The 26,002-nt window shown below is 34.8% G+C and overlaps 1 protein-coding gene across 1 annotated transcript in view; it reads left to right on the forward strand.

The window, feature by feature from the left end:
- The first annotated feature begins 20,447 nt into the window (after positions 1-20,447).
- The window catches only part of LOC136831103 (connectin-like), a 509,620-nt gene continuing 504,065 nt past the window's right edge, over positions 20,448-26,002 (forward strand). The window contains 3 exon segments of the mRNA XM_067091056.1: positions 20,448-20,468; positions 20,652-20,850; positions 20,853-20,872. Coding sequence (XP_066947157.1) covers positions 20,448-20,468; positions 20,652-20,850; positions 20,853-20,872 — 240 coding nt within the window.

A 26,002-nucleotide genomic window follows, 5' to 3' on the forward strand; every position in this document is an offset into this window, starting at 1 on the left:
TTACGCAGCAGGGGTGCATCTTTAATAAAAGGTTGAGAATCTCTGATATAAAGTAAGTCTTCCAAGTTGTACGTTACCTTGAACTGGCCATAGCCCTTTGTATTGAGAAAATAATACTTTTAACGAAGATAACTCTGAAGATAAGGCGTGTGACTATGAACATAAGGGCCATTTTTTGTGGTTGGTTATGGAAAGAAGTAGTGGTAGAGCCTTGAATACTGTAAACGTAGAGAGCGGCTCTTATTTCAACGGTCACACAAAATTTATCTCTCTAAGTTTCCTTAGTAAAAGTTACTATAACATTTCTTCATGGCTTTTAATATAGTTCATACTGTTCCTCAAGATTTTAAATATTGTTGGAGACATATAATAAAGTAACCTATCAAAAGAAATGGCATGACATGTTAAAAGCTTCCAGATTAAATTCCACTCTGCTTTGGGACCAACTGGCCAATGCAAATGCAAAACTACACATCTTCATTTTGATTTTTTATTACTAATATGTGAAGAGAAAAGCTTCATAGAGCTGCATACACATCAAGATCTTGGCAAGTGCATTTCAACCAGGCCAATACTTGATAACCTTTGTGTGTATAGATGGAGATGTAAGAGCAGGATTACTGATGAAGAGAGAACCATTGGACGTCCGTGTGATAATGTGATGGTCCTGTCAGACAGAGCCAGCAGTTTCAGAAACTGGCACCTCGTTTATATAAATATAATGATGACTAATGGTGCAAAGATTTATGAGAAGGTACCCTAAGTGAAAAAGAGAACGAAAACAGGTTACAGAGAATTGTAACGCAAGTCTTTCACGAGTAGCAACATAATTTACCCACTCTCAATGGGAGGCCAAATTACTGTTTTTCCGTTCATATTGTTATACCTTTTACAGATACTCCATTTGGACAAACTTTATCCGAGAGACCATGGGACCAGACTTATTACAAAGGTTTCTGATATACCAGGTACAGCATAGAAATGTATCCCTCTTCTACATCAAACTGAGTCACTAAATGTGTTAATGGAATTACATTCTGAAGGGCTTCACAAATCTAATACGCAGATGGTCACAAAAAACTGCCTAGATAATTTAGAAATCATCATCAGACGAATCATGTCCGGTTTGATCATAAGACCAAAAACTAGTAGCAACCCGCTAAATTCTGAACTGGGTTTTGTGTTTGCTTTTTTCTGAGTGTCTTCAAATGATGTGAATGTCTTATTGACTTTCCAACGCTTTTATCTGGTTATTGTCGTCTTTTTCACAGAATTACTGTTGTCTGTTATTTATTTATATTATTGTAATTCCCCCTTCGTATCTATCTGTTGAAGTCGGCGTCTACGTTTTCAATGCTACTTTATTTTCTTTTTATTATTTTTGTACATCATCCTGTGTTGTTATTTGTTTTTTAGTTTATTTCCCCAATTATTACTACATTACTTTTTTCAGCAATGGAGAGTAGCTAAGTCATAGTTTTAAAGTCAGTAAATTATTATTATTATATTATATTATATTATTATTATTATTATTATTATTATTATTATTATTATTATTATTATTATTATTATTATATTCCAGTGCTAATAGCACTGACATTCTCAGTTAGAATTCCTGGCTAAATTATTTTGAAGTCAGATGTATTATTGCACATAACTGTAGAAGCGTATGTATATTTTTCCCAAATAGTGAAAAATAGAAAGTAACATCAGTAGAATGTTAAAAAGAAATTTTTCGCCTCAAAACAGATATATTGTTATTATTGGTGTGGCCTAGCTCATTTTGCCAGAAATAGCAGTGATAAAAGAATACAAGGAAGGGAAAAACCTGTTTTGTAGGAGTAAAGAAATACTCTGTTCGAAATTGATGTTTGCAGATACTGAGCCATTTATGGAAGGGCTGGCGTGTTTTTGGCAAATTCCAATGGTAATGGAGCAGATATGTGGCTTCTTGATTTTCTTTACAGAGGGAAAGTAGTCTTAAACAGACTGATGAGTAAAGTAACGTTTCTCCATCAAAAAAAAAGAAAGAAAAGAAATCGTGAGATAATATAAGGAGAATCATGTATGGCAGTGGTTCTCAACCTTTCTTGGCCCACGCACCCTTTCACCATATGTCAGAATGTCATCCCCGCCCCCGCCTTTCCAAAACTATCTGCCTCAGAAGGTCCATTCCAAATAATATCCAACAAAATACTAACACATACACACAAGGTAGCGGAGAGAAAACCCAGCGTGACCTCTCAGTAGTGGGACCGATGCATACTGCGGTTTGTGTGGTCCTAGAGCCAGTTTGAGCCTGCCAATCTGTGGTCACATTCGCCCCGTGAAACTGAAATTTTCTCCTAGGGGGAGTTCCCCCTGGTTGAGAACCACTGATATATGGTATTTGTAAGTGCATGCAAGTTACAACTGGGCAAAGTAAAGAAAAGTGAAACTTTTTATAAGCATGAAACCGCAGAGTCCGTTGAAGTTTTGCTGAGAAGAGGTCAACTCTAATCAGGTAGCCAAAGAAAGGGATCAGTTTATTTTCTTGCATTCTTTTTATATATATTGGAGGAAATTAATAGCAATTTTCCCTTAGTGTTAATACCTGAGCCCTCTGCATTGCTATCATCGACGTGTTTTGTTGTAAACATATTTGGTTTTGCACGAGAGTACCTGTTTATGTGAAGATAGTGCTTGTCGCTTTACTTTCGAAAAGTTGCAGGTATGTCAATCCCCTTTAAAAGAACAAAAAGTATTGTTAATTTCCTTCAGTCGTTATTCCGTCTATCACTTTCTCTTACTCTTTCTCTCATGCACGCAAAAGCGCTAACATTCACACTGTTCAAGTGGCAACACTCTTGCACGAACGGTTCGTCTCACCCGGGACCCACTAAGCTTAACAGGTCGGCCAGACAGTGACGTCACACGGGCTCATCGCAGGCAGGACCTACTACTGGCTCGTCGATACGACGGAACATTTGACCATCCTTTGTCTTTGCATTAATATTTTCTGTTTTGTTATAACTTTATTTTTAATGGTAGACTACCAGTAACCTAATTATTTATTTTGCTCAAAAATACGGCCTCATATGTCACAACTGTAAGTTAATTTTTCTATCGATAGCGAGGGTAAGAACTCTATATTTCTAGTGTTTTGAGCAATATCTTGACGTAAACTTCAATGAAGATTACTCAGAATACCTCAGAAACTCAATACTTGAAAAGAAATTTGTCCTCAAGTAACCTACGTGTATCTGCAATGGTACTAAATATTTAACTGTCCTTGGTTTACGACCTGTAAATCATGGCTCACTGTACGCGATCGACTCGGGTGGTTCATCATTAATCCCTTGTCTGCATGGATGACCGGTATTAGTGGATCCTGGTATCACCAGGTGCAAGGTGCCAGTTCGATTATCGAGCGAGATGGAACACTTCGAGGTGGTTTCGTTATATACCATATATACTGTATGTATATGTGTGTATATATAAATATGCATATATATGTATATGTGTATGTGTATGTATGTATATATACATACATATATATATATATATATATATATATATATATATATATATATATATATATATATGTATATATATACATATATATATATAATAATATAATAATAATAATAATAATAATAATATATATATATATATAAAATAAAAAATATATATATAGTTTTGGATATACTCTTCCTCATATATATATATCCCCATCTTGAGATAAGCAAGCAGTATATAAAACATATTATTTTGGAATCATCGTATGAAGATGAGACACTGTACTGTTGAACGTATTTTCCTGTATGGAATGAAGTGTAGAGGTTGAACAGCAGAGAAATAAAACTTGAAGCTTTTGAGATGTGCTTGTAGAGTAGGGGTCAGTAAGAGGATGGGAGCCGTTGTAAATGTGGTAAATAAGCCCGGCACAGATGTCACATGAGAAGAGTGGAAGTGGATAGTCGAGCGAGTGAATGATCAGGAAGCAGGTGACGAAACGGCGGAAGTGTTATAATGCGCCCATGTCTCATCATGATTACTAAGTTCTTGTAGAAATGGTTTGGATGATCCCGAAAAAGGGCAAGGACTGTCCTGAAAATAACCAGTGTGGTCACCTTCTTGTCTGGGGTCACCATCTTGTATACTGCTTGCTTATCCTCAAGATGTCTGCCGAAATAACGTGGACTGGGACAGCGCTAGAGCCCGTGATCTCGACTATGAGGAAGAGTCAAACATCCTTCATCCAAAACTGCTTGATTGGAGGCAGTCACTTGCATTTTTGGATTTTAGGCCTATTATTATTATTATTATTATTATTATTATTATTATTATTATTATTATTATTATTATTATTATTATTTCAGTAGGTGAAACTTGTTGACATGAGACAAGCACACAAGGGCCATTGACTTGAAATTCAAGCCTGTATTTTGCAAAATTTTGTAAGCTTCAAAGGGTTTCTTCCGTCATGTAACTTGTTGTGTAGCAACGGCCAACGAGTCTGAAGGCTTCATTATCGTGCCTTGGCTACCTACCAGTTAGAGACCAGACGCACTGCTGACTCGAAGGTTGCTAGGGCGTGGAATGAAACTTTCAGACTCGTTGACTGAGGCTGTTTTACATAGTTACCCAAAAAGTTTCAGTTGCTATTTTTTCTGGGTGATTCCAAGAATTTTCTTAATGATCCTTATTCTGTTAGGAAACACACACAATATATATATATATATATATATATATATATATATATATATATATATATATATATATATATATATATATATATATATATATATATATGTATGTATGTATGTATGTATGTATGCTTGTATGTATGTATGCTTGTGTGTTGTAAATGGCTAAGGTCTTCCTATCCTCTGCTGAGGCTTGTTTACCATCTGTAATTCATGAGAGCTCATTAAGGTCTTGACAAACTAATCAACTATTAATTGCCGTTGAGGATATGCAAGCTAATTTTTTTTTTTTGCTTCTGCCCTGACTATTACTTTATAGAGAAAAGAGGCAGCTTATGTTTTTTATAGAAATATATTAAGCGCTGAAAATAAGAGAGAATGAAAGAGAGGGAGAGAAATTATAATTAACTTTGGAACTGCTTTGTTCACATTATCATATTTTACGCGTATTTTTTGTTGTCCAAAATTTACAGAGAGGAAGAGTGCATGGGGTCAAGATTATATACAGCTCCGTTGTAATTAATATTATGAAGAGAGAGAGAGAGAGAGAGAGAGAGAGAGAGAGAGAGAGAGAGAGAGAGAGAGAGAGAGAGAGAGACTTTTTATATCTTGCGTGCAAATTAATCGTAGTCACCACCATAAGAGTCTTTTGCTAAAAAGCGGTATGTGATAATGATATTACATGATATTACATATATGTATATATATATATATATATATATATATATATATATATATATATATATATATATATATATATATATATATATATATATATATATATATATATATATATATATATATATATATATATGTATATATATATATATATATATATATATATATAGTATATATATATGAATTTTTTGTCACATCACCGTGATATTTATGTACACAAACATTGAGCTACAAATGTCCTTTAACAACCGATTCGCTCTACCTCGGAAATAATAACGAAGGGAAATTATAATTGGTATGGGATTCGTCACCAGAAAGGATCGAACTGCCGAATAGTGAGTACCAACGACTTTCAGTGGACGCTCTAAACCACCCGGCTATCTACACTGACTGCTCGGCAGTTCGTTCCTGACAGGTGACGAACCACTTATAAAATATAATTCCCCTTCGTTATTATTTCCGAGGTAGGGCGAACTGAATAATAAACGACATTTGTAGCTTAATTTGTGTATGTAATATATATATATATATATATATATATATATATATATATATATATATATATATATATATATATATATATATATATATATATAGATAGATATATATATATATATATATATATATATATATATATATATATATATATATATATACACACACACACTCTGTAGCAGATAATAAGAAACATAGGTCCAGTTGGTGGTGGTTGCTTATGCCGATCACTGCACTGGTAGTGTTTCGTATTTTGGAGCAACCGTTCATATGGGAAATGGTGTGTTTGTAAGTTCGACGCCAACGTCAATGCATTTCATCGAAACGCATCACTTTCCTTTATTCTTATTTTTGCCGCTGAGTGAAACTGAAATTTCAGTTTCCTGAAGTAAAGCAGCTCGTGAAAGGGTTTGTACGATTTAGAGCTCTTGAAAGAAAAATATGAAAATGGATTCTTTTCTCCTGATATTATTTTTCCAAGTTGACCTTGGATGAACTGCGGTTTGGCATGAAACCGTGTCCATCCCTTACTCTGATAAAAATAAGAATAAGGGAGAGAAGGACCTATATTAAGCGAATAAAGAGAACACCATTCACCATTTTTGAGCCATTTTTCCAGTGTTGGCTTCCATAACTTAGCACGTCAAGCGTAATGTCAGGGCAAACATTTCTATTGTGATATAAGGCTTCCAATGAGAGGAAAGAATATGTTTGGTCATAGCAATTTTTCTCGTTTATTGAGTCGTTTGTTCATTAGTTATATTTTTTATAGATGTTTTTGTGCGCGACTCTTCCCTTTTATTTGAATATATTTTGTCAATCACTCACTTGCATTATTTGTGAAGCTTGCTAATTACGTTTTACAGTTAAATAACGTTATTTTTTAATTATCTAATTGATTATTCATTCGTTCGCTAATTACATTTTTCAAGTGAATAAGAAATCTTTTAATTCCCTTTATTTTATGAAATGATAGGAAACTGGTTTAATTTTCCTTTGTAGGTCGATATCCTATGGAACGCTTTTCAATCTTTAGTAACCTTATTTCTTTTGTATTCCTTACTGTCGTTACTGAAGTGAAATTACTTCGTGAATATGGCTTCAATCGAATGAATGATTGATTGATTAATTTATGTAACACACTGTGGTTTCAACAACAAAGGTTGTCGATTCCATCACCTCCCACAGATGCTTGTATTGGGTTGTGATAGTTCATTGTCCATGTTGAAATAAAGGCTATGATGACAAGTTATATCAAATAACCAAAAGATGAAGTAGGTAAAAAAACAATTATAGTTAGTATATATGTCTGCTTTGGTAAAAAAAATGGCATCATTCGAAATATTATTTTAGCAGAATACTTTTACCAAGTTCTTGAAATTCAAAAAGGAATATCGATATCCTTATCAAGGTAATTGCCTAGAGGATTGAATTCAAGAAACATTCGTTTCCTGTCGTATTAGAACCAGAAAAACGTTCCTTCCCGTCAATTCTCTTTGCAAATAGCATCCAGTTTTCATTTGAGGAAGGAGAAAGAAAGCCAACTTCATTTGAGATATTTACAGTCGACCAATCGTTAGCCTGAAAGAAAAATAGAGTGGTGTTTGCATTTCATTAAAGGTTGTAGGTGATTTGCAAATGGACTGGAAGCAGTCGAGTTGTCAGTTTAATCCTCGTCTTAACTGAGCGCTTATGTGAGTGTTTGCTTGCATATACATTCCGCTATTATTTCTTGTTGGACCGTCAGGAACACAGACACACACGTGCGCGCACATGGGAATGAGAGCACGAAAAATTGAAATATTATCCAAGTTTTGGGTTTGCTCGTTACTTAGCGGATTTCGTCAGCTACAATTGATATTTACTTTTGTAGACACATGTTTACCTAGGATTGCTTATCCTTTATTGTGGCTTTACTACTAACGTTTATTTTGTTTGGTGCCCAGAAACTTTTATATGTTCCTGTAAAGCCAGCTCAGAGTCTTGTTCCAGTATGATAATTCGGTGACAGAAATCAGGAAAGAAAAAAATGTTTGATGTGTTATACAAGTTTGTAGACTTACTGCTGCTATGACAATGTACGCAAGTTAGAGCAACCAGTCTCTTTATCTTTCACCAAGGGTTATATTACTAGAGCCAATTTTTGATACCGAACAATATCTGAATATTAGAGTTCACCTAAGAATTATAATGATTCCAAGTGGATTGAAAGGAGGCATGGGTAGCAACTGAAGGAGGGGCCAGGAGTGACATGGGGAGATGAACAGCGTGAAAGAAAATTATAAAATTTAGGGGTTATGCCTTCAGTGACAATTTTGCTGAAACCTCTTTGCTGTCGTTGCTAAATAAGCGAAGCCTGCAAGGAAGATCAAGGAGGAAAGCGCGCCGGGCCATGTGGCCCAAATTTCATACATCCTTCATTCATTAATAAGCTTGAACATAAGATGACGGGCTTTTTGCCTTGTAAATTTGTGCACATGGTCGTGTGAGCTTGCCTGGGGTGCAATATAAAGATAAGAAAGCGATAGCATGGATAGAAAATGAAGCTCATTCAGAAGAATGAAAGACATAGTAAAACACCAAGTGTTTACATGGCGGCTCATGAGGATCAGGAACATATGTTTGCTGCTGAGTAATTTGTTCCTCCACTTACGTCTTAGAAAAAACCTAGGACCTCATTACTTCATGGCTTGCCACTCAAATGCGCGGGTCAAGTAGAATCACTTAATATGGACTCCGTTGAAGTCTCCAGTCGTGTTTTTCTTCTTCTCTGCAAATCTGGAAATATTTCATGAAAACTCAATCTCGATATACAGTACATTAAATTCAAAATGATCCACCCTCTGTTCCCTGAGAATACCAAAGCTTTCCAGCAGTAGTGAAGTTGATCTCCCGTCCCGGGCCGCCGACCCCCCTACCCCCTTTCAAAAAATCCCTATAATTTTGGATTTGCTTTGTTGGAACCTTGTTTTACGAAAGCGTACGGGACACTGCACTGGATCAAATATAACATTTTTTGGTGTTGGAAAGTACCTAGGGTTTCGGCGCTAAAACAAAAGCAAAAACAAAAAAACACGAACATTCCGAGCTTGGTTACATCCAAAGTTAAATCAAAGCCCAGTTAATCCTTAATGAAAATATCCAGCGTTTCAGCAAGTGCTTTCTGTATAAAGGGATTCATTAAATTATTTTGCAATCCGAATTTTTAATACTGAAGCAAAAAATTTACCTAAAGTTAGCAGGAGTAATAAAAAAATCAGCGAAAGAACTGTCCAGTCTAAGGACTGTCGATTCCCGTAGAAGACTGACTGTGAAGTGTTACAGGCCTATTTTGAGGGTGGGACGTAGCTCAGCAGTACAGTAAAGGCAATCCATACCTGAGTCGTAAACATTATTCACTAGAGTTTACCATTAACATGAGAACTCTCTTTACAGGGAGGCGTTTGTTCAGTTATTTAATAAAGTTCATGCCTATATCAAATAAGCCTTTACTACTGAGTTTTAACGAAAAATGCAGTGATAATTCATTCTCCAGTGGCTGAGAATGTAATTACATAGCCAAGCTTAAGCGTTCTAGCCAAGCGAGAGGAGGCCCGGTGTCAGAAATTTGTCAGATTCAGTTATGTTAATTTACCGTCAGAAAAGACCTCCTCGTTTTAATTTGCCAAAATAACTTAGTCTAACACAAAAAACAAGGCCCTAGAAGAGATGTTTTCTTAGCGTCAGCAGAGAGTACACTTTGTAAAAAAGACGCAGTCGCATGCAGGAAATAAACCGATCCCTTTATGATGGATATTTAGGGTAAAATGTTCTACTGATGTGGATGTTAAGCCACAAAAATGCAAATGAGAAAGTGCGGTTTTTATTAGGGATGTTTTTATTAGCACTGGTTGGCAAAAATGCCCGTCCTTTGAGGTACCGGCCCCTCTAAAGGGTCTGTCAGGTTACTAATGAGTCGTGCGTCAACTTGTGCAATCTGAGATGATCTTGTCGCGTTTCTTTTGCCATTTTTACGTCGTTCTTTTCTTCAGGAGGGAAGTACATCATTATTTCAGTTTTTGAGAACTTAATTATCATGGGGTACATTTGTACAGGGATATTTCATCATAAATAGGGTTCTTGAGAAATTGAGTTGTATGGGGGTGCCTATACAGCATGTGTATAATTATAATTTATTGGCTTTTACAATTGAATTGATATTGGGTACCAGATTTATGTATATCTTTATGTATTTATTATTAGTCTGTATACATGCATATATATATATATATATATATATATATATATATATATATATATATATATATATATATATATATATATATATATATATATATATATATATATATATATTCAAATTATTCATATTAGAATCTTAAAATGGAGAACGCAAATCCACAATCATGTACTTGTAGAAAAATATTTTTAAATAATAAATCTTTACAGACAGCTTTCGAGAATCTGTACGATTCTCCTTTGTTTTTCCCGTTGTTTTGCCTAGTTAGCAATAAGCTCACTCACTTCTAAGACTGACCACCACTTGTTTAAAATTAGGCTTCTCACTGTGCCCCGAAGAACAGCGATTTAGTGACTGAGTCTCCAAAATAAGCAGAAGGCTGTCATTCCATTTCCAAGCTACACACCCCATCGCTTAGTTTATGTTGCTGTTCATTTATGCAAATATTTGTCTGTTCATTGATTAAACTCTTTTTATTTATTGTTCATTTCTTTTATCCCTTTAGCTGTGTCCTCCCATTTGATCAAATATATTCATTCTGTTTATTCCATCATGTGGAAACTTTATTTGCAAGTGTATGTTTTTCCGGCTTGTTTCATATGAGTGTTTGTGCAGTTAGAATGCTCTCTCTCTCTCTCTCTCTCTCTCTCTCTCTCTCTCTCTCTCTCTCTCTCTCTCTCTCTCTCTCTCTTATGAGCTTATTTGTACCCCATGTTTAACTCGTGGACAAGTATAAAGACAAATAAATACAAGCAACCAAAAATTTGAAAACACAATAAAGACGCGAGCAGTTCAGATTTCGAAAGATTTGCTTGTTTTTTGTATCCAAAGTTTTTTTATGTGTTATTATGCAGAGCCGCAGCTCTTTCTGCGTTTGGTTTTTTATCCATAATAATAATATGGCTTAGGGAAGCTTGAATCTCACGGGACCCTTTTGATCTCAGCGCCAAGTTTCTCTCGGGTAACCTATCCGGGGTTCGTTTGCGCCATGATTGACAGCTTTGGCACTGTTGGGAAGGGTGCCGTGGCTATGCATATGGCGTGTGTGCTTATGGTGCTAATGAACGTTCTTTCTTGGGGTACTGATGAATGCGCTTTGTTATGGTACTCGTGTAGTGCCCATATTACGACACTAATGAACGCGCTTTTGTGTTATCGCTGAACGCTAATGAACATCCTCGTGTTATTGTGTTAATGGATGTTGTGTTATGTAACTAATAAACCTGTTGTATTAAGGCACTAATGGTCGGGTTGTATTATGGTACTGGTGAGTTGAGGTGCGAATTATGAATTGCCAATAAAATATTCGATATTACTGTACTAACGAACAACCTTTTATAATGCAAATGAACTTGCTTTCATCATGCTAATGAACAGGCTGTTGTGGTATTCCTGTTGAACGCGATGTTAGCATAATAAACAAGGTGTGTTATGCTATTAATGAACGTCCCGTATTTTTCAGTAATGAACGCGCAGTGAAATACTCTACGCGGATTATGATGTAGAAACTGGACGGGATGAAGTCAGTTTTTTATTTGTTTATATTTTTTTGCTTAGCTTTTTCAGCTCGCTGCACTTGGTCTTCATTAGGTTTTATGGTCCTTTCGGCGGAATCCTGTTACAGTTTAAACCCATAAACCTTGATAAAAGAGCCACGTAAACTGTCGCTGCTTTCTTTACTTATTAATTTAGAGGCTCGTTTTCGGGTCTCGCATTATTTTCGAAGCCGAAATTTGTGTCGGCGATGGCGGCGAAGTCATTGACTCTTTTCAAAGCCAAAGGGGAGATACGAACTTGCCTAAGCGAAGTTTTCAGCAAGACTTTTTTTCTGTTTTCAGTCTGATACCAGAATCTTGTTTTTTTTTTATCTTGGGTTAAATTCTGTGGAAAGCAAGATGATAGTATCTCTTGCTCTGTGTCAGAACATTGTGTCCATCTCTCTCTCTCTCTCTCTCTCTCTCTCTCTCTCTCTCTCTCTCTCTCTCTCTCTCTCTCATATTCATACCTGAGTGTGTGGAAGTTTTGGATATTGGTCAGTGTGAATTTTTTTTTTCATTGGGAAGAACTTTTAATTGGTAATTTTATACTGAATAGATTTATTTGCTAGCTCATCCGGTGTTGATGATTATTGTTGTTAAAGAACTAGTTTACGTTTTAATGTGTGCATATAATTGTCAATTGCCAATCATTTGTTTATAAGTGAGAAATAGATTTTATACATTGGCTGAAGAGCAGTGAGCGAACAAATTCGTTAGTTATTTTTAGCCGATAAAGTCATCAAAGCATTTAATTATAATTATTGTAAATAAATTAGCTAATATATTATCTATTGTTAAAATATTGTATTGTGGTTTGCATTCACAGTTTTAAAACGCCAGTTACTTATTGGAAATACATTTGACTTCTGCACAACTGTTTATTTGCGAGTAACTGACTTTTTGCTGTTCAAGATTTACAACATTCATTGTAAGTAAACTTAAAGCAAAGCAATCTTCCCCAGATCAGAACACGTATATAAAAAAAAGGGGGGGGAGACAATTTTTTTACTGACGGCCATACGAAAGTTATCTTGTGAATCATCTAGAAGAAAGTTCTTCCTAATGTTCGTGTCGTAAATAAACGCCTCTGCATCTTGGCATCTCTTGTTTGGAGTTTGCGGTTGACTTTGAGAGCGGACAAAAACTAGAAATTATGGAGGTGTCTAATGTTACAGACCGTGCTCGTCTGTAACTCAATGAATTCATCAAGTGAACTGCAAAGGAATTATGTCCTCATTACCAACAGCTCTCATTCCATTTGATATCCTCGTTTTGGATCTGTTTTCTATCGTTTTTGCTTTATTTTTCCCCTCCGAACACTTCTGCCCCAGATGGGCTGCAAGATACAATATCTATCTGCGAGTCGAATTCAGTATGAACAACATTATCCATCGGATGACTAATCGTCATTTTAGATTTGGTTTTAAATTTTAGAAATATATCCTGTCACAGAAAAAGGGCGTCACTACATGAGTAAATGCTTCTTATATCGTTAAAACTTCAGAGAAGCATCTCTACTGCGTGCAGCTGACAGATATAGCCTATTAGATCCTGTCCGAATTTTAGGACTCGGCATAAGTAAGAGAAAACCAGGCACCGTACACCTCTGATTAGATATCGGCGTTAGTAAGAAGGGATTCTTTTTATATTCATCAGAGTGTTTTTACCGTTTCCAGTGGGAACAAGTCCTGTCAGCCCCAAATCATCTAGGTGTTAGTATTTTGGCTACTGAATTAGGCTAGATAAAGTTGAAGTCGAAATGACTAGGGCACATAACGACTTGGGGGTGACACGAATGGAACATGTTTATCAGTCGCCGTAAAAGCCCAAACCGTCGTCTTCGTCGGAGCGTTTGGAAGCAGTCGGATGTAGCTGGTCTGCAGTTCATTAAAATTAAATTCTTCGTTTTACCTCTAAGCTCTATATAAGATTCAGTAATTTTGCAAAATTGTTTTGATGTCATGTCAGGATTGTCACGATTTATCTAGACCTCTGAAATAGAATAGACAAGAAAGCATATCTTTTTTAGCATGTGGGACCAATCAGATATCAATTTTTGTACGTACTGTGTTGTGAAAGTATTATAAGCAGGGAACTTCATCGTATATGTTCCTTCAAAACAAAAGTTTGGACATTTGGCGTCTCTACAATAAAACTGAACATTTTAACATTATATTTGGAGACTGAAGCCACAAAATGATATGAATTTCAATGAGCGTCAAAGTAAGCAGCAAGTGTGATATTCAAATATATTAGAATTAATCCATGAATATTTTTCGACCACGAAAAGCATGAATAGAAAAGTTAATTTTTCCTCTCCAAGCAACGAAGCCATTGGACAGCGTAGCTTTTTCATTGACATTATTTTCCTTTTCTGTGTCATGAAAAAATCGATTTTAATTACCTGCTTATTGGAACAGTAACAAAATTTTATTTTTCAACGGCTAAATGATGGAACAATAATTAGAAGAACTTATTTTTCTGTGTTGAGAGATGAAGTTTTTGAAGATGGTATCCTTTTTATATGAAAATTTATTCAGTGACTCTCTCTCTCTCTCTCTCTCTCTCTCTCTCTCTCTCTCTCTCTCTCTCTCTCTCTCTCTCTCTCTCTCTCTGCACCCCACGCATGGTAATTCATTTTCGAAAATGTATTCCATGATTGATAAATGAATTGTTAGCAAATTACTTTTTTTCTATAAACATTTATCCAGGCAGAAGTCTCTCTCTCTCTCTCTCTCTCTCTCTCTCTCTCTCTCTCTCTCTCTCTCTCTCTCTCTCTCAGAGAAATAATGGTGAAATGAGAATTTTCATGTTGTTAAACGTCAAATCATTGTTGAAAATATTGTTGTATTTGATATAAAGGAAAGTAGGAATTTTTTTTCGTTAATAATCAGTCGTTCAGAAAACCAATGTTTTTTCTCGGTAGATGGTAAAATCGAAAAACTCCTATGCCTATTTTGTAAGCGATGTAGCGAATGTGAAAATTCTCTTTTGCCTTCATGAATAACATAGGAAAAGTAACCACTGGGCCATGAAATGTTATTTTTATTTTTTTATTGATGTCTAATGAAGCAACTAAAATGGGATCCAGAACCGATGAAACACTCTTACGGCAACACCTTTTTATCAAAGCATCGGATAAAGATGAAAGCTGTCAAGAGTATATTTCATAACCTTACCTAATTTTCGCAAGCATTATTTAGTAGCTAGGTTCGATAGTTTTGATATTTATAGAGTAAAATGAAGTCGCCGATGCCGGAACCGAGAAAATCACAAAAAAGGATCCTAAAACCATTCGTGGCATAAACATAATATGACGTCATGAGGCTCAGCCCATCCACCAGGTAGGCAGTAAATCACTAACAGGTGAATGGGTATGCTTGCACAGTCTAGGCTTCAACAAATTCGATAATGGCCAGCAGGATATGGAATTGTCCCCATGGTTGCAAGAGTTACGGTTTGCCACTTTGTATACAAGCGAGAAGACCCGTGGCAAGATTTACTATAGTGTGAATAGGTAATTATTTCTATAGTGGGTAATAGTTACTTGGCCACCCCAGAAGTGTGGGCAGGAGCTGTTAGACAATCCCCTCATTTTGAGGAGAGTACTGGAAGTCGGACAAAATCCGTGAGACCTTGGAACCAGTCATCACTGACATCATCGCTAGCGACGATGAGGACGAGGATGATGACCTCTTCCTCGAGAGTGACGATGAAGACATTTTGTAAATAAATTATGTATGGTATTAGACGTTTTCTTTGTACATCTAAAACATATTTATTAAAACACAATAATTAAAACAATATGTTCCTCGTTCAAACTGATTTCAATATATTTTCATTTCCATGCATATCAATATGAATCGTGTTATATTTGATTGCTGTTGAGTAGGTGAATAATAGCTTGCCCTCAAAATCTTGACTCCTACCATTACCTTTCATTTGCAGCGAGTTTACGAGCGCTGTTTAGGGTGTTGTTTGATATAAATAAAAAAAAGCAAAGAAAAATAGCAATGGGTTACATTAAGTGAAATAAAACAATGGCGTTGACCTTTACACCTCCAACAATTAACGGAAATGAGGCATCATTGCTTTTCATTTGAATTCTATTTCTAGTGAACGCTCCTGGCTTGCTGGAAGTAGAAGGCTATAGTGTCGAAACCTGAGGTAAAACAAAACGGACTGTCTTTTTGTATTCCCGCTCTGAATAGATGTAGATCTAACAAATGAGATATAGACTGCTTCATTATGTGGATGAATTACATACACTGAATTACTTGTAAAGTAGAAACAATACGAATATCAAGAAAATGGAAGAATTCCAAGCTAACAACTTAGTCCCTCCAACAGCTGTAGAAGTTGCGATGAAACCTCCACAAAATAATAATAATAATAATAATAATACTAATAATAATAATACAATTATTGAGAATGATAATGCTATCAAGGGGAAGGTGACAAACCCTGCTCGCTATTAGTGATGTCGCTGAAGCCTAGGATGGGTACTAATAAAATATCAATTAGTGAATATGCCATCGGCAAGTGGGTAGAGCCACAGTGACGAGACGCTTTCCCCTTATGTTAACTTCTTTTGACTGTAGGCGGAGCCTCATGACATCATAGGTAAACGTCATTATTGTTTAAAAACCATTACCTACGATTTTGATGGCTCTGGCGTAGGAAACACACTTTTAATCTGATAAGTACCAGAACTATTGAACTTGTAATAAATAATACTTGCAAAATTTAGGTAGGGTTATAAAATATACACTTACCAAGGTGTTGCCGAAAAACCGTGTTTCATCGGCTCTTAATCCCATAGTAGGTGATGGATGGGAATGGGTTGGGGGTGGGGTGGGTGAAGAAAAAAGTTATAAATATTACAAAATGAAACCCAGAGGAAGGCATATAATTTTTTATTATCAGCGATGGAGTTAAACAACTTCAGTTGCGTGTTCTTTTGTTTTATAGCAAATGATAATTGTATGAAATTTATTTTTTGTGTTAACGTCATTTATGTGATTTTAGTTAATTTTCCTTTTTTGGTAAAGATTTAGCGATGATCTTTATTTTTATTTTCTGTAATTATGGATTGAAAAATTCAAGTTTTTATTTCTTATAAGCTTTCATTTCGTTAGAAAAGATTTTATTTTTAACATTAATGAAGCTAAAAAAAAGTTTTGTAGACAGTGAAACTAAGTTGAAAATTAACTTGTTTTTTGAATAGCAATGCTAGTATTTTTTTTTTTTTTTGAGAGAAAGAGAATCAATTTATCTTTGCAATAACTATATAATTGGTCAACTTGAATATTTTCATTTGTCAATTATTATAGGTTGCCTCAATCGAAAATATTATTTTAGAAATGGAACGCTAGCCAGTGATAAGTATCTAGAACTGATGTAATCCCATAAAAGTGAATGCTTGTTATTGTTTTATATATATATATATATATATATATATATATATATATATATATATATATATATATATATATATATATATATATATATATATCTCTCTCTCTCTCTCTCTCTCTCTCTCTCTCTCTCTGTATATATATATATATATATATATATATATATATATATATATATATATATATATATATATTAGCATCAGTGGTTTCAGGCTTCGACGTGATCAGTTGCAGCGTGCAACGGAACACTAAGGTCTGTTGCAAGTCTCGGCAAGAACTGGGATATTACAGCAATAAAAGCAAGCCACCATTCGCGTAGGAGCCCCATAGCTTATGCTATCAACTCAAAAACTTTTAGCAGAACTTTGAAGTCTGACTTGAGAATCGAGTATCCTACCAACTTCGTGCCTGTCATAAGTGTTTGTATCATGAGTACACTACGTCATTCGTAACATCACAATGCGAATAGGATATGTTAGAAATACTGTCGGATTTTTAATAGTGTGCGTCCCTGAACGGTGCCATCCCACATGATCTTGTTAACTTTTTTGTCTGAAGTGTGTCGGAAGTGGAAATTAAGTCGCTATTATTATTATTATTATTATTATTATTATTATTATTATTATTATTATTATTATTATTATTATTGTTGTTGTTGTTGTTGTTGTTGTTGTTATAGCTTCTATTAGTTATATCGTGAGCACTGAAATGAACAAAATGTTAAGATTTTTTCCTCGATTTCTTAAACTTTATATTTCTTAACAACAACAACAACAACAACAACGATAATAATAATAATAACAATAACAATAATAATAATGCTGTTCCAGAAATAAAAACAGAACACCAAAAGCTTTACCAAAAGAAATTCTTTCTTGCTCTGTTAACAGAGGAGGGTAGACGAAGAAAAAGAGAAAGAGAAGAAGCATTTACGTAAGATCTATGTTTACTGTTCGTGCTGCTATCCAGTTTCGCCGTTGAAGTGTGAAGACGTCAGCTCACTGCTATTAAGAAATTACACGCCAGCCAGCCAGCCAGCCTTATGTACCGCATTTTATTTTGGAAATTAAAACAACGCTGCACTCCTTTTAGATTTTGTTTTGTCCGCCTTTCTCCTATTGTTATTATTTTTTGTTGTTTTTAAGGAACTGTAACTAGCTTTGTGAATTTTCCTTTTCCTCTTTTAAAAAATTGTGCTTCAGAATTTGTAAAGTTCTTATTTTGTTACTGTTCCCTATTCATTTCTTTCATATATGTATATGTATATATATATATGTATATATATATATATATATATATATATATATATATATATATATATATATATATATATATATATGTGTGTATTTATGTGTGTGTGTGTGTGAGGGTGTGTGCTTATAAACGCATTTCTTCTAACGGGGGTGTCGCCTAAGAAAAGACAGGACCACGATTATGACCACCTCCATACGTTAACTGCTCATTCGTGGATGAAACATATGTGCAGAAATGTCCAGTAATTGCGAACACTCACACAGGTTGCTCATCAGCAGCATATCGAGTTCCCTGCAAACCTTCATTTTACACAGTTATTCATTGGAGGGGTGGATAGAGCTTTCGGCTAGCACGCTGTTGGCCCAGCGTTCGACCCTCCGACCGGCCAATGAAGAATTAGAGGAACTTATTTCTGGTGATAGAAATTCATTTCACGTCATAATGTGGAAATTCATTTCACGTCATAATGTGGTTCGGATTCCACAATAAGCTGTAGATCCCGTTGCTAGGTAACCAGTTGGTTCTTGGCCACGTAAAATAAATCTAATCCTTCGGCCAGCTCTAGGAGAGCTGTTAGTCAGCTCAGTGGTCTGGTTAAACTAAGATATAATTAACATTTTTCATCTTACACGCAGCCCTCCTTCCTGAATGTTAGAACCCTTCCTTTCCTATTCATTCACTTCATCTATCCAACACTTTCTAATCCTTCTCCTCTTTCCTCCCAAAGCTTCCGATTTTTGCCATCCTGCCATCCTCCATTTTTTCCACACTACTAAATCATCTAAAATTTTCTTGATACATTTTTTCCGCCTAGGCAAATCATTTTTGCCTCTTCTACATGTCCTGACATGTACAGTATTACCCTGTAAATTCTTTATATGCAAAATATGCTGTACAGTCAATTCATCACAACAACTTCAATTTTTCTTTCATTCGTACTAATCACCCTCAATACCCTTCGATAAAGCAGAGATGGCTGAGAACTGTAATGCCTTCATGCATTCAATATCAGGCAGTCTTAGTTTCCTCCCAATCTTCCTTGCTCCTCCTATTTTGAGACTCGACTCTTTTTTTCATTCTGTCATCATAAAATACATTTATTACCAAATACCTGTACGGATTGACTTCTAACATTATTCTACCTTTCATATTAAATTCACATATAAGTTCACCTTCCTAATTTTCATTATGCCATAACCTTGTATTGCTCAGATATACTTTTCGATAACTTTCTTCTCATGCAAGCACTACAAACTCTTACTCGCATATGCAGTTTCTTTTCACATTCCAAAACCAGTACTATTTCATCTCAAACATCCGCCACGCCACCATACTCTCAAGGCCTACTTTATGATCCCACAACTTTTCATCTATGTTTGCTATCCTCTCTGACCTTTCGCATCATTCCATCTATGAAAGTATTAAAAAGCTGTGAAGACAGGGCAATCTTGGTTCAGCCACATTTTTTCCAGCAACAAAGCCACAGCCCCACCTGCATTTTTAAAAAACAGTTTTCTTCAAACAACACCGCTTAACTTACATTCCAAAGCCATGAATGGCTTGCAAAAGGTGTTACTGCGCCACCATACTCTCAAGTTAATGTTTTGATCCCAGATGGTCTGTTGTTTATGACTCTTGTCTACATGGAATCGGGAGCAGTTCTCCATTTGAGAAATTTCTGCATAACAACTTTTGTTCTTTTGAGGATAACAGCCCCTCAGAGTAGAGACCATATTGTAAAATAAGAAAATCATCATTCAGATCGGGATATGTCCAGTGATGAGTATTAACTAATGTGTAGCAGCAACACCACTTTTAGTATTAAATATATGCCTCCCTATTGTTATTGCTATAGACATTTATTAGCACTAGCATTACGATTATTCTTACTTTTGTTTTCGTCGTTGAAATATTATGATTGTCGTTGTTATTGTTCTTCAGCAGTAATAATTTGAGAAATTTTTGCTAAAATAATCATTAATTGTTATTTTCCCCAGGATTAACAGCCAGCCAGATGTCGAGAAAAGCTGTTCTTCCAATAAGAAAATTCTTCATTTGGTCATCGTGGCCAGCGATGTCCAGTGATGAGAATTAACCGGAATCCGGAGGCAGCGGCGCATAACCGCCTTTTTAGTATTAAATGTCTGACATTCCGCCGGAGGTATTGTTATTGCGATGTCCTTGACATTTATTAGCATCTAAACATTATGATTATTTTTATTTCTGTTTTCGTTGTTGAAGTATTATGATTGTCGTTGTTATTGGTCTTCATATATTAATAATAATTATCATAATTATTTTTCTAAAATGTTATTTTACTAATTCTATTACTATCTTTCCCCAGATTAACACCAGCCATGTTTTTGTATATATACCATTGTTCTTCCACCTGTCCATCTTCTCCCTGGTCATCGTGGCCAGCGAGGGCAAGAAGCGTAAGAACCGCAACCGGAATCCGGAGGCAGCGGCGCAGTCGCAACCGGCCCTCGGGCCCGAATTCAACATGTGTGACATTCAGACGCCGGAGGTCATCTACTGCTACTATATGTCCTTGACCCAGATCAGGTGAGCATCATAAACATTTATTATTTTGGTTTTATTTATCTATATATATATATATATATATATATATATATATATATATATATATATATACAAAACACATTTATATGTTATATATATATATATATATATATATATATATATATATATATATATATATATATATATATATTTATATCTATATATATATATTTATATCTATGTTTATATCTATATATATGTGTGTGTGTTTCTTGACGGGAAGAATTGGTGACCGGGTGGCCAAAGTCACTGTCTTACGTTGGTGTTAACAACAAGTCCTTGCCCCTACAAGGATAAAGCGACGGGCACCACTAAACTCATATCCTAATTGCTAAATTAAGGACGAATCCCTTGTTATTTCATTTGCATACACGGGAGGATAACCAGCAACACACTGAACTAACAACCTGCCTCAGAAATCACTGCTTCATTTGTCTACCTATGATAATGGTACCAATTGTTAGTTTTCTGTAAAAGAAAACTACTGAGATGGCTCTTTGTCTGTCCGTCCGCCCTCAGATCTTAAAAACTACTGAGGCTAGAGGGCTGCAAATTGGTATGTTGATCATCCACCTCCAATCATCAAACATACCAGTTTGCAACCCTCTAGCCTCAGTAGTTTTTATTTCATTTAAGGTTAAAGTTAGCCATGATCGTGCGTCTGGCACCGCTATGGGTACCAACAACACAGGCCACCACCGGGCCGCGGCTAAAAGTTTCATGGGCCGCGACTGAGAATTTCATGGGCCGTGGCTGAGAGTTCATACAGCATTTTACGATGTACAGAAAACTCGATTGCGCCGAAGGAACTTACGCTTATTTTTTACTTGTTAATATATCTAAACAATTCTCACCCCTTCCACCCTTATATACGCACAGAACATTTGGCCACGAGGAAAGTGGAACAGTGGAGTGTGAGATCTTCCACATATACCCTAAGGCCTTTTCAACAAACTACACACAATGAAACAAAGTTTACAAAGAAGACTGTTTTACAAACAGCAACTAAGCTGAGTAGGGTATTAACCATTTTAATGCATAAAAGTGAATATATTTGCATTAAATCTTCAGGTGCGGATCAGTTGTCTAGGATTGCCTCAGGTGCTAAGATAAAACAAGGGGAGGCAAAGGTCATTAATCCGGATTCCGGACATCTTTTTACTTCCCCTTTTAAATCTCCTTAGAACGTCTTGTGAAATATGGTGTCAAGAGTGTATAGACCTAGACTTAAAATATTATTATTTTCCTTATGTTAGTTGTATCAAATCAGATTCCTGTTACTATGGGATCAATCATGTGTGTGTGATTTTTCACTCAAGCGCACATAAAGAGCATTATCCTTATGGCCAGTTCCAGCTGAATATGTATGTTGATTTATTCTGACATTCAGTTCCTTACATGTCTGTTTTAAATAAGATGATTCACAGTCCATACACAAACAATGATGCTATTCCTGAGGACAGTTTCGTAGAAGCATGTTTTTTATATATTTACAGTGTTAATATGTGAAAAGATTGCATTTACATTGATTACTTTCAACATTGATTTGATTTTCTCGAAGCTAATGGAATAGGGCAAACAAAGTGTGTTCTTGGGTTATTTTATGTTTCTGTAACTTTTATTTTAAAATGTCTTCACATCTTTATTGTAGAAAGTATCCAAAACATACGCTCTTATTTACTATGCTTACACCTTCTTTCTCTCAGTTAACAGTTGACATTTACTCTTCACTTCCATGATGGAGAAGTTGGTTCTACAGTCTTTTTACACATGCCTATTTTGACTTCCACAGACAATCCAAGTTTCGTTCCTTTCTTTTTTAGCACAAATCCTGAGACCTTTCTTGCTTCACCTACTACTATTATTACTGTTGTTATCTGAAACCTTTACTCTCAAATATTAAAAGAATCTACTGCTTCCATTCTCTCAACTTCTATACTAATATTTACTACGCCATCATTCTTGTTCCCATTTACCATTATAACTTACTCTTGCTCACTTTTACTCGCAGTTTTCGCCTCTTGCAAACACTCCTAAACTTTGGCGACTAATCTCTACAGGTTCTCTTCACTATCCTCAACCAATACTCTGTTTCCTGCGAACGCTAGCCATTCTATGCTTCATTTTTGGGCCATCTCAATATCCTTTAACTTTCTGGACACATTTACTGTTCTTTCTCTGACTTCTTGCATCACGCCATCCATAAACATACTAAACAGTCAGGGGGCATTGACTTACTTGGAGAACAAATTATTCTGTCTGAAGTGCTTGCTCACCTTTTCCCCCTTTGTTTATTACAGTCCTTCTTTTTCTCGCTCGCCTTCTTCTTGATCACCTTATTCATTTTCCCGTTTTTTTTATACGCAATCAACCACTTTGTCTTGCAGTTACACGTCAAATAGTCTCATTTTTTCCTTCACTAAACGTTTCATTTACTCATCCCACCACTTATTGTTTTTATTCACGTCTCCTGCACTAGCCCCATGCCCTCATGAATCCTGGTTGCATAATGCTTAGATCAAATGAGGTACAGTGACTTTTATAGTCGAACCTTAGTGTCTCGTTTTGTAGGTAAGAACATCACTAATTACACCTTGGGCCGTGTGTGTGTATATATATATATATATATATATATATATATATATATATATATATATATATATATATATATATATATATATATATGTATATATATATATATATATATATATATATATATATATATATATATATATATATATATATATATATATATAATATATAGTAAGAGATTTAGAGTGCTTGTGGGAGCCAAGTTTCGGATGTATGAAGGTATATTTGAGCCCATTCTAATTTTTGTAAGTGAAGCGTGAGGTTCAATGCAAATAAAAGGAAGGAGGTTGGGGCTGTTAATATAAATGGTTTATGCAGCGTTTGTGGTGTAAGAAAAATTTAAATCATGAGAAATGTGGATATTTATTAAGGAAGTGATTAAGCAAACTAGAGGAGGTATATGGGTGAGGTTAGATCATTGGTTTGAGATGGTTTGGCCATGTAAAAAGAATGGAGAACAGGGAGTTGGTGGAAAGGGGGTATAATTTGATGTTAGAAGGAAAATAGAAAAGAAGGCGCAGAAAGCACTTGACAGATGAAGTGGAGGAGATACTGGAAAATCAGGACTTCAGTATGCCTTAAGCGCAAGAGTGCTTGCTAGATAGAGGTAATTGGTACAGTGCATGTTGGGGGTTTGATGTGATGCTGATGGGACTTCTGCGTAGGTGTAAGTAGCCTTTAATGTTGTAGGTGTTTTCTACACTGGAGTTTCATGTATGAGTTAGTTGTCTTAACATGAATTTGGTGATGATGATTATCATATTATTCTCTGGACCTGCGCTCTGTTAAGGAAGATATGTTAAATTGAATCTATCTATCGATGTATCTGTCTGCCTATCTATCTATCTATCTATATATGTGTGAGAAGGTAATTATATATATACATATATGTATATATATATATACAGTATATATATATATATATATATATATATATATATATATATATATATATATATAATATTTATATATATATATATATATATATATATATATATATCCCTATCGGTCAATGATTAATATATATATAGATTTTAATAATTAATTACTACGAATTTTTATAATTACCGAACGCTGAAACTACAAATTTGCCAAATATTTCAGTACTGATAAGCCGAATCTAAGAGGCTTCAGGGTCTCCCTCCAGAGCCTGACTATTATGGTCCATCTGCTCTTTTATTTACTTCAGTCTGTTATGCTTCGTTACCACATAAAAAATAGTTTTGTCGTAATTTCTGTATAATTTGCGTTATTTAATCGACGTGAGTCACATGTCTTTCATTACTCAATGCAGATAATTAGTCCTTCCATGCTAAACCAGTCTGTTTTGTAAGTTCATTAGATTTCGCAAAATCATTGGTCACTTCATATTGATTTTCTTGCACTATAGTACTGAATACATATTCCAGGTCATTGTTCAAATTCTAGCATCAGTTTGAAAGTTATGATCATTCATTTTTTTTCAGTTTTCACAATTGCCAAAACTGTCAGTTCTACTGAATTGATTGTGTATGTTGACTGACTGTTGAACAAATTGTAACATATGTTTCATGAAGACACGAAAAGTCTTGCCCGATCACCAGCCATCAACGTTAATTTTAATGTAACCATCTGCTGAATTAAGAACAGCGATAGTATTTTAGAAAATCAGACATTTATAAGAAACTAATAAGCCTCAACACTGCTGTGAATATCAGTGATATTTGCATAAAGGAAAGCTTCTGCCCAACATTCACATAGACACACAAATAATATATTTATGTATACATATATATACAGTATATATATATATATATATATATATATATATATATATATATATGCATATACATATAATATGTGTGTATGTGCGCGCTCGTGAGCGTGCATGCGTGTGTACATGTGCTTGTGTTTGTGCTGGGCTGATAAAGTCACCCTGAAAGGATTGCTACCCGGAAAGTCAAACACCCTCGCGAGCCAGCCTTTCTAAAGGAATATATATATACAGTATATACATATATATATATATATATATATATATATATATATATATATATATATATATTTATATATATATATATATATATATATATATATATATATATATATATATATATATATATATATATATATATATATATATATATATATATATATATATATATATACGTGTGGATTAAGGCGTCCACTGTAGTCCTGAGTTCTTGTCCTTCGTTGGTTCGAGCCCACGGGTAGACGAACTTATTATCAAGTAAAAAATTCCCCTTCGGTAACATATATGAAAATATATTATTTCCGAGGTAGAACAATTGGATATTAAAGGACGTTTGTAGCTTAATGATTGTATATGAATCACGGTGATGTGATAAATATATATATATATCATATATATATATATATATATATATATATATATATATATATATAGTATATATGTATATGAATTTTTGTTACATAAACTTGTGACAATTTCTATATTCACATATATTAAGCCCCAAATTACATTTAATATCCACTTCACAATACCTTAGGAATAACATA

The sequence above is a fragment of the Macrobrachium rosenbergii genome, chromosome 48 (assembly GCF_040412425.1).
Source record: "Macrobrachium rosenbergii isolate ZJJX-2024 chromosome 48, ASM4041242v1, whole genome shotgun sequence".
Lineage (NCBI taxonomy): Eukaryota > Metazoa > Arthropoda > Malacostraca > Decapoda > Palaemonidae > Macrobrachium > Macrobrachium rosenbergii.